This window comes from Dendrobium catenatum, unplaced genomic scaffold (genome assembly GCF_001605985.2).
Source record: "Dendrobium catenatum unplaced genomic scaffold, ASM160598v2 fragScaff_scaffold_706, whole genome shotgun sequence".
Lineage (NCBI taxonomy): Eukaryota > Viridiplantae > Streptophyta > Magnoliopsida > Asparagales > Orchidaceae > Dendrobium > Dendrobium catenatum.
In genome coordinates this window covers 1,174,761-1,185,420 of record NW_021319168.1, presented here as the reverse complement: position 1 = coordinate 1,185,420, position 10,660 = coordinate 1,174,761, and the positions used below count along the sequence as shown (strand labels likewise).

Here is a 10,660-nt window from a genome sequence, read left to right as displayed (position 1 = left end):
TCATTAGTTCATCAAGTTTGGCTTGCGAAGAATTAGGTTGAAATGGGCTTGTTTTCAAATTAGTATTATATATGAAGAATTTGTATTATGCTAATTTCAAAGCATATTTGATGAATTATAGGCATATAAATTTGCCTTAAGTTTATAAATTTATAAGGTTATTATATTCATTATTTTGTTAATTTTATTAATTTTTATGATAATATTATTATTTATTATGTCATCCAGTTCGACCCCCGATTCAACTGATTGAACCGTGAACCTCTTCTTCTTCCGATTCATTGTTCGGGTCCGATTTTCAAACCCTTAGTTAATAATGTGTAGGGGTGTCAATTTCGGGTCACGGATCGGGTTCGGGTCAGACCCGGGTTCAATCGGGTAGATTCTAACCTGACCCGGGTAGGTAAACGGGTCGGAAACTCAGACCTGGATTCGACCCGACACGGGCGAGCAGGCAAGCAACGCGCCATCCACAGGCGCGATTCGTGAGCGGCAGCTGCGCGACTTGGGCAGCCTAGGGCAGGGCGCGGGCAGCTACGCGGGTAACCGGGGCAGGTGCGGGCAGCACGTGCAGCTCACTCTAAACTGGTTTTCGGGTTGACCCAGCAACCCGTCGGGTCAACCCGAACCCGACTTGTTTTTCAAACGGGTCAGGGTCAACCCAAAATTTTCAGGTCGGATTTTCATGTCCTGTCAAATATTGACACCCCTAATAATGTGTCACACTATTCATTTTGGCGCCTTTTGTTGCCATTGGTTTCGTCGCCTTTTACTTGTTGTCATTCGCTCTAACACTCCCTCTGTCTCATATTCCTCCTATGAGACTGTGAAATCTTGTAATCGAGTGCATCAATGGCTCCAGTGATGTTGAGATCCAACTAAGCTCATTGGCACGAGAAATTATTACTTGTGGAGTCCATATGATGTTTGAACTCTAATTAGAACCGACCACGTAGCATGTACATTGTTTATAATTTGTATATCGCATGTGTACAAACTATACACAGTGTGTGTACAAACTGACATGGCTTATTCTTATTGGTGTATGACTACAAGGTGTGTCTAGACTCTGCACATAATAAATTCTCCAATGGTGAGGGCATTAGCGAGTCCCAGGAGGGGGATCCAAATCATCTTGTATTTCGTCATATCACCTCTCAAAGACTAGAAAAAATATTATGTGAGGACGACGAACACCATATGTAGACCAATCAAAATGCGTCACGTCACCCCTCCGCTCTGTACCGCGGCTCGACACTGCTCTGTATCATTGATGTGACGCATTCTGAATAGTCTTTAGACGATCTTCTACATCCTGTCTCCACACAAGAATAATTTCTCCAAAGACTAAGAGCTGACAAGTCCATTAATAAAATTATTAATAAAATTTAATTACTATATATATATGTCCTTGTTCACACGAATCCGGGTGGATTTCTTGCGTCGGTGTGGCGCCTAGCGCCACTTTCCCTCATTCTTCACTCTATTTCGTCGTTGCTCTGCTTTCCCTCGCCATCCGATCGCTCGATTTTCTTCCCCTTTTACTTTCCTTTAATGGCTCTTCCACGAAAGTTGCAAGTTGGTCAGAGAGAAGAAACGGGTAAGGATGAGGCGATCACGAGGAACGCGTTCCTAGCTTTTACTTTTCTGCAAAGGAGATCCACATGTGAAATCAACGATACCGAAGTTATTATTAATGAGATCTCCGTAGTTAGGGAAAGCTGGAGGCAATGGCGAAGAGAATATTGGTTTCTGTTGCGTTGATTAATCGAATTTCTTTGCTCATTTTCACCATCGCTTCGTCGCCGTAGTCTTGTTTTAATTCTAAGAGGTAATTAGTTTCCCTGACCTGCCTTGATTTTGCTTGGTATGTTTCGTCGTCATCGTGTCATATGTTGTATTAAACTACCTCCGCCGTGTTGTTCAATCCTATTCCTCCATAAGTCAGAAGCCGGAGATTTGCTTCCTTGATTCTGACAACTTCCGCCGGATTCCTCAACACGCTTGCCTCCGACACCATCCCCTCCAGCCCATTCTCAAAGCGTTTATCTAACACTCTTGATAGATAAATTCATTCCCTTCTTCCTAAGTAGATCTGGGTGAGTAAATTTCTCAATCATTTCTTTGTATGATATTTATTTTTCTTTATATGATGAATAAAACACTTTAGAGGGCGGCAAGCAATTTTGTACAGCGCAATTTGTTCGAAAGAACTTGCATGTTTTTTTATAGCGCCATCATTATTTCGAAAATAAAAAATTCAAGATTTCACATGATCTCATTATCTTTTTTGTGGTCCAGCGAAGTTTTGTTTGGCGCTAGAAAGATCGGAAGAGGGAATTATTTTATGCATGTTAAGAATAACCAATAAGCAGATTGAACTAAGAGAATGAAGCCAAGAAAATCTTGAATTATAGTAAAACCTGGTCACGCTTTTTCTTTGAAATTCCAGTTCATGATATGAAGCAAAAATAGATGACTAGGCTAAATCACTAAATGATCATTATTTTACTGAAAGCTGGTTGTGGTTCTTGAAGATTTTGACTAAACTTTATGTTTTAAGCAGAATGTTTTACGATGTGCTACTTGTCATCTTTAATTTTCAGAATGGCCGAGCTGAAGAAGATCCCCATTTTGATCTTAAGGTTTGATGGTGAATGTTTAAAGGAATTCTTAGCCAGCACTCAGTTTGATCCTGAGATGATCAACATATTCTCACAGATAGAAGCAAGAAGCTCATCTTTGCGTGAGTCTATTATGATGGCTTTGGAACAACTAACGGTCGACCATGGACTGCCCCCTTCTTCTGACTCTTGGGTAAATCAGTAGTTGTGCATGCGTTAATTATATTGACTTTTTCATTGTGAACTGTCAAGTAATTTATCAGATTGAAGGGATGGGTTTGGATTGAATTGTTCACAAACTAGTCTAACTAAAGCTTGGCCTGGTTTGGGGAGTGATTAGATAAAAAAGATCAACATATCCACCTTTTGCTTAATTTTAGGGGGGATTACATATGTACACAAATTTTTTTATGTATTTATATATCTAAAAACTAAATTATATTTACTCATATGACACTAAAGTGTTTCAGACATATCAAAACATTGGTATGAAAATATCTATTTCATTTTTAAAAAGTTAATATTAGTAATGTCTTTTATGTGATTTAAAGATTGCATTTTGTGTAAGTAAACATAAAAATTTAGATGTTATACATGCAAATATATATGAATTTGTGACGCATATGTAAATCCCCTAAATTTTAAACCTGATGGGCATATACTTCAACAAAAATCAGGATTGTTGCAGTACCTTTTGCAACTTGTTCTGTTAAATTGTTTGCTCCATAAGCGGGTCATTTTAAGTTGTTAATTATAATTTGATCACAATAAAGTCAAAGAAAGATCTTTACATGCAAGGTTCATATCTTGATCCATTATTTGAGACTGAAATTTATCCAAAACTTGACACTCTCTTAACGAAACCACATGGTTGGTTTGGTAGTTGAGTTGAATTGGCATTCTTCTTATTCCACAATCTTCTTTATTGCTTATTTTGTAGTTATTAAATAGTGCTGTTTAGTCGGTAGCATGTGTAGAATCAAAGGACGTTAGTGCTTTTCTTTTGAATATTTTTGGTCGTTCTATGAAGTTTGCCTCATTTAGAAATCAAGGATCGTATCCCCTGGCTAGGCTTGGTTTCTGGAGCACACTTGATTTTTCTGAGATAACTATGGCTATGTTCATAGGTTTTTGACAACATTGTAGACCCGGCTTTGCAAATACTATCCGTGGATCAACTAGAACAACCTGCTTCTGAAGAGAACTTCTTGAAAGAATTCAAAAAGTTTATTTGTGATATCATTAAACGTCTTCAGGAGCAGCCAGTCATTGTCGCTCACACAGAGAAAACCTTCGATGGTGGTGGTATCAGGAGATTGCTCTCCAACAAATTCGAATTAAATAAGGTTAGTTTTTTTAATAAATGCCCCACGTTTTGCTAGTTGTTTTGTTTATTTTCTGCCATTTTCTTAAACTTGGTATTTTAGTGTACTTGGAATCTTGCGTCCTCCTTTCTGATAAAGATCTGGACGAAGAGTGAAAGTGAAGAGGAAAAAAATAAGAAGCTCTATCACTTTGAGCTATCTTTTTTGTGGATTATGGGAGAAATTTTTTCTGCACAATTGCAAAATTGAATGGATCCTTATCTTTGAAGTAAACTCCTTTTTTCTATAGAATGATAAGCAATAAATTGCAAATTATACAGCTCAAAATTATAGCATTGGAGAAAAAATCTTCTCCAGGCCACTAGTCCTTACACAGTCCATTAGACTACTTGAGCATAAAGTTTGATTGGTAGCATATTCTTTGGCTTCAGCTTTCTTCATCCAACCCCGTCCCCATGGTTCGGCCTTTCGAGTCCGAACCCGCCCCCGCAATTCCGCCTTCCTCTGTTGGCTTTCGCGGTTCCACTTCCGCTTCCGCACTCGAGTCGCTTGATGAGTAATCGAGTCATGCACTACTTTGATCGAGTTCGATAATTCAACAAGCTTAAAATTCTACTTGAGCTCAAGCTCTAAACTCAATAAGCTCGACTCAGGTTTGGCTCATTTGCACCCCTAATTGAGAATCTAAGATGTACTGACACAGACACGACGACACGAACATGACACAAATATGGGACATGCCAATTATTTAAAATTTAGGACAGTAGCATGAGTTGGATATAACATTATAATTTTTATATATTAAAAATAGTGTATAAAAATTGAACAAATAAAATATTAAAAATAATTGAAAAATAATAAATAATTTAACTAGAATTTATACTTAAAATGATTAATATTAGGATGTCGAAAGCAGACATCGATGTCGTGTTAGGCATTGAGAGGGAAGACAACAATGCTCTCGACTGTTGGCCATCGATGTTGTGTAATGTGCGTCGGGCATTAATGTCAAGACGTCGTTGTTCGTTTATCTAGAGATGACATTGGTCGTCGATGTTAAGACTACATTGGACAAAGATGAGATATTCAGATGGCATGAGGGTTTAATTGTGAGTGTATAAATTGCTAGTGTGAGCGTCAATGTCAACACAATGTTAGACTTTAATTTTGAGATGGTTTTGAAATATTGATATTGTGATAGCATTGGACGTCAATATTGAGATGTCTCCGAGCGTTGTTGTGAAATTGTAGCCATAATCTTTAAGGGAGAAATGAAAATGGAAATGTTCAGGAAATGAGCTATTGAGTGCGGGCAATTGATTTGGGGCTTTCGAGAGGAAAATAAGAAATTTAGTTTTGATTTTTTTACTAAATAAAAATTTTAGATACAATAAATTATTTTTAAAATATATAAGACACTTATATCTTTTATTTTATTTTTTTAGGATCTTAAAAGTATTATAATTATTTTAAGATATGTGTAATATACAGTTAATTGAATTTTTTATGTTTTGCACTCATTTTAAAGCAAATTTAAGTTTGCATGATCAATTTACATAAAAAAAATTTAGCATTATTTTTATAAAAAATAAGATCTAACAATTCCATGATTTAACATGCAAGAATATGCTTTAGGCTTTGTTCGGAATAGTTTTCTTACTAATTTTCACAATAACTTTCTTATAAAAATTTTTACTCTGACAACAATATCATATCACAGGCCCAAACGGAGACCGCTCCCAAATGGTTTGCTTTTCCTCGACCCAAACTACCTGTTTCGTTTTCCCATTTGCTTCTCTCTCACAACTCGCAACCTCAAGCAAGGCTTTTGTTTTCCCTTTCGCTCCTATCTCGTCATATTATTTGCATTCTTAATTTTGATCTTACGGCTCCTCTTTGCTCCGGTAATGAGACGGCGAACGCAATTATTTTAATGTATTCTAACATTCTAAATGAGGCGGCAAATCACCAGAAAATTGACCACCGGAAAATTGACCGCCGGAAAATTCTGTCGTTAATGGGTGATTTTTTTGTAATGTTTAATTTAGACCCCCCTGAATAAATTTTTTGGCTCCGCCACGTAGCATATGCATGCATCATTGGTGTGCTAGCGAGGAAAGGGTAGTGCAGTGTGGGTTAGGAGAAATTGTTAGATTACCACCATTTCGAGCTGAATCTTGTTGGTTTTATTCAAGAAAATAACCCGACTGGTTTGTTAATGCAACGGAATTAGCATTGTTCCTTTTTTCTCCGCCATGCTCTGGGTTTCCTGAAGATGGAGAAGTACTATACATGCTTCAACCAAGGCTTATGAAGAAGAGGAAAAAGGGATGTAGGACTTTAAGTGAAATTGGGTCGGAGAGGACCAGTAAGGGTTTAGATTAAGAAAGGAAAAGGGATTGTAAGAAAGTTTTTTTTAGAGTTCAGTTCAACAGTGCGTTCAATCATGCCATTAGTATATATTACATAAGGTTTACATGCATGAAATCTAAAACATCCAAAACGAAATCAAATAACACGGAATGAACTAAATTGAAGTACTCCTGTGAAGATTGAAGCAGATATCCATAACTGTTATGACATGCAGAAATTCCTACATAAAGTTTGCCGGATGCAAATTAGATTAAAATCCTTGTTATTTTGTATATCGGAATCAATTAATTTGTTGATTAATGCAAGTATGGGCTTTTTTTTAGTTGCTAGATCTGGTTTGGAGAGACCTGCAAAAGGAGTCCAATGTGTTTTCAGCAAGGCGGATTCTTCAAGTTGCACTTGACCGTATGGCAACATCAGCTGATTTGCCATGTTATGGTACTGTCGATCAGGTATCTTGATGTTTTTGAAATTTTTGCTTTACTTGCCAATCAATTACAAATTAAGTTTGGCTCAAGGTTAGTTTTGAGAACTTTAGAATATGAAGTGTGACAATGGTGGATATCATATTCTTTTAGGGTTGAGAAGGATCAGATATAGGGTCAATTCTTTGCCGGCTTGAAATCGGCTCGAATATATAGAAATGGGCTCGAAATTGGCTCGAAGATTGAATCGATTCGATCCGCAAGCCATCTCAGCTCAAATTAACTGGATTTTGAGCCAGCTCGAATTTAAATCGAGTTCAGTTGAGATTTTTTTTTTTAATTTAAAAAATATTTAAATTGTATATAGGTATGTTTATAATACTCGCTATTAAAAAATATGCATACTATTTATATTTCAAGCTAGTCACTAGTCGTCTTGATCCGATTCTAGCCCCAACTTAAAACGGGCATGAAGATCGAACCGAGCTACTGATATGGCTGTTATAGCTCGCTCCGAACTTGGTCCGAGTCAAAAGCCTAAATAATCAATCTTTGGGGTAAAATCTCAACCCTTCATATCACATAATTTTATGCTATAAATTTGTTCATGGTACAGCAAACATTCCTAGTTTCTACAAGTATGAATTGCCTGCTATTTTGACAAGGTAGTAGCTGTACAAAATGGTAGAGTTAAATGTTTGTTTGAACTATAGAAAAACGCTAAACCTCTGGCGTGGTCTTCACATCAGTTTTAACCTTCCTAAATCTGAAGGCTGAAAGACAAAATGAGTAACAGGGTTAACCATCATGAGCTGCTTAACATAAGCCAATTACTCGAATAATCTCTGTGATGCTTCCAATAACAAAAACAACTAAGATTTCGTTTGGGACAGTTTTTTTCCTACTTAAAACAGTTTTTAAGTAAAAAAATAAAATTTTTTTACTTGAAAACTGCTTTAGAAAGCAATAAGAAAGCCGTCCCTAAGAAAGCCTAAATGAGATTATCTTAGGCTTCGTTTGCGACGGCTTTATTACTATTTTCTAAAACAGCTTTTTAAATAAGGGTGTCAATTCGGGTCAACGGGTCAGATTCGGGTCAAACCCAGAACTGATCTGACACTATTTAGGTCAACCCGAACCCGACCCGTTTTTAAAAACGGGTCAGGTTTTCGAACCTGAACCCGACCCGATTCGAGTCCGGGTCAACCCAACCCGACATGAATGACCTGAAGTTGACCTAAAATTGCAAGTTTGACCTAAAATTGCAAGTTTTCTGGTCAAAAATCATGTCAATCTTTGATTTTCGGGTCAAAATCGAGTTTCCAGGTCAAATAGGCGTTTTCGTGTCAATTTCAGGTTGCTAGGTCAACCCGAACCCGACCCAATTTTTTAAACGAAACCTTAATGTTTAATACCACCAGAGCGTTTAGATTATACTTTGTATCTGATTTTATTCTGTTAAAAACAGGTTGACACAATAGTGAATGAGATATTCAAGCTAGTTGATGAAAAGGAAATTTCGCAGCTGGAGCAGTTCAAAAAAATAATGACTGATATTCTTGGAAATATCATGCTGCAACTGGAGGGTAATCCTATCTCTATATCATCCAACTCAGTAGTTCATGAGCCTCTTACTTCACCATCTACAGTCCTTCCTTCTTCATCATTATCCCCGCTGCCTGAGATAGAATGATTAAATAGGAATTAATTAGTAATTTAGTATAGCTTTTGCAAGTTATTCTATATACAACACCATTGTTATAAGTTCTGAACTCGGAAACTAAGGTTTTTTTTGGGACGACTTTCTGACTGTTTCTTAAAACAACTTTTTAGTACTAGAAAGCTGCTTGAAGAAGCAGTAAAGAAGCTATCACAAACGAAGCCTAAGATGACTCGTTAACATGTCAATGACCTGAACAACTTGACTTGCATGATGATAATGAACTGAAGAAAGCATGTTATATCAAACTTATTTCTAAATTTGGAGCAAGAAAGAATAGAAATCCGACCAATGTAACATTGATAAATATGTTGGATGTTATAAATGCTCGCTTAATGATGTCATGTGTGTGGCAATTGGTTGTTCAATGCTTTACTTTGAAAAAATTGATTCAACTATGTTGAGTGTTTCATTAGACTATATGCATTTGAACTTTGCTTTAAAAGATATGCTAATATATTATGGGATACGTTGTTTGCTTGAAAAAGGAATATAATACTAAAGTGATATTGTGTAGTTGTTTGGATGATTATAAAAATAATGTATGAGATTTTTTTTTTTAAGTAAAATGTATGTTATGTAAAGTGCAAAAATGAAAAAGTAGTGGTCTGTAGCTGACATTGGCAGTGGTGGCCGGCGGTGGTGTTGGGTGGCTGCAGTGGGTGGTCGGCGTTAGTGAATGGTGATCGCCCCTACGGTGGCCCATGGCGCTGGGTGGCCAGTGGTGACGACAGTGGTCAGTGGCCAGCTCGTGGAGGCGATGACTAGCGAGCGGCGATAATTGCAATGAATTTTCGGTTTATTTGAAACCTATCCAAATCAGAGGAATTTCAAATTAAAAAAAAAAACGAACTAGATGATGTATTTCAAATGAATTAAAATTTTATTCACATTTTTTTTTTACTTCAAACTAAATATCAATATTTTTGAAACTATTCTATTTGTAAGCAGGCAACCAAACACCCTTAAGACATTTGGACGAGTATCTCATATGTTCATAAATGCCATATAATAACCTCATTTCGTGGTAATGCATTGATGCATAGGCAAACGCATCAATATATGCAAAGCATGCAAACAGTCTATGAAGCCCGATTCATAAGCGCATTATGTCCTTGTTGATCAAGCACATAAGCCAATACCCAACCCTAATCTTATAGATTCCCTGTTGATCTCAGTATCCTTATTAATTAACATTAATAAGCCCCCTTGTACATAATGCAAGGTAGTTAGACTCATAATTTTACATCAATAGCAAAAGAATCAAAACATTATTTATTATTTTTTTTTTTTTTCAAATCATTCGAATACCTAACATCGCAAACAAATTTTTTAACTAATTTTCTTAAATCACTACTAATAAATTATTAAAATACTTTTGTTAAATCGTTTGACATACCTAAGGATCACACTAAACTTAGGTCCATAATGAGAATGTGAATGTCGTCAACTACCATATTGGGTTATTCATCTTCTTCTTCGCTTCCTCATCCGCTTCCACGATCACAAGCGATTCCAAATCAACCAATTGTGGTTAATGACTATCTCTCCTCATAGTCTTGCCATATTTGCCCTTCATTGTTCCATTGTCATCACCGCATCTTTTTTAGCACGATAGATGTCAAAACTTTCGATCTTATCTTAATTTTTACGTCTTCTATGTCAACTTCTATATGTTATTTTTCTCTGAGGTCTCTTTCTTGAAATAGGAATGTTGTCATGCATGTTTTATCGAACCAAATTAAGGAATCAACCCTACTTGAAATTTCTTCACCAGTCTAATAATTTGTTATCTTCTTTTGAATTTTTACATATAATGTATTTCTCATTTTCCAATTAATAATCAAACTGCAAATAAGGAGGTAAGAATTCTTCATGTAATATTTTCCATTAATTTGTTGCATGAATTTCTGATCCATCATCATCATCATCAACATCCATCATCATCATCATAATTATTGTAAATATTTCACCAACAATATTATGTCATATTATGGTTTCAAAGCATTGATCAAACGTAGACATGGCCTACATAACTGGCCACATAGGCCCACATGGGTCAACTTAGAGTAGTATGGCTAGCCCAAGTTCAAGGCCCATATGATCCAAGTTTATACAACAATAAATAATGATGAATGCAATCTTCTTCCTCTACTATAAATAAACATGATAAATAAATAAATAAATATATAT

The 10,660-nt window shown here is 36.2% G+C and overlaps 1 protein-coding gene across 5 annotated transcripts; it reads left to right on the top strand.

Moving 5' to 3' along the window:
* Positions 1-1,437: 1,437 nt before the first annotated feature.
* Positions 1,438-8,936, top strand: LOC110107641. 5 transcript variants are annotated; one of them, XM_020837951.2, is made up of 7 exons: positions 1,607-1,831; positions 1,949-2,099; positions 2,607-2,645; positions 2,722-2,817; positions 3,752-3,970; positions 6,646-6,774; positions 8,216-8,936. In XM_020837951.2, exons 4-7 carry the CDS (start codon positions 2,758-2,760, stop codon positions 8,438-8,440), a joined length of 633 nt encoding a protein of 210 aa, XP_020693610.1. In that variant the 5' UTR covers positions 1,607-1,831; positions 1,949-2,099; positions 2,607-2,645; positions 2,722-2,757; the 3' UTR covers positions 8,441-8,936. The 5 variants fall into 5 exon arrangements, with proteins under 5 accessions (XP_020693609.1, XP_020693610.1, XP_020693606.1 ...); XM_020837947.2 differs by having other exon boundaries at positions 2,607-2,817; XM_020837948.2 differs by having other exon boundaries at positions 1,945-2,099; positions 2,607-2,817.
* The last annotated feature ends 1,724 nt before the right edge of the window (positions 8,937-10,660 follow it).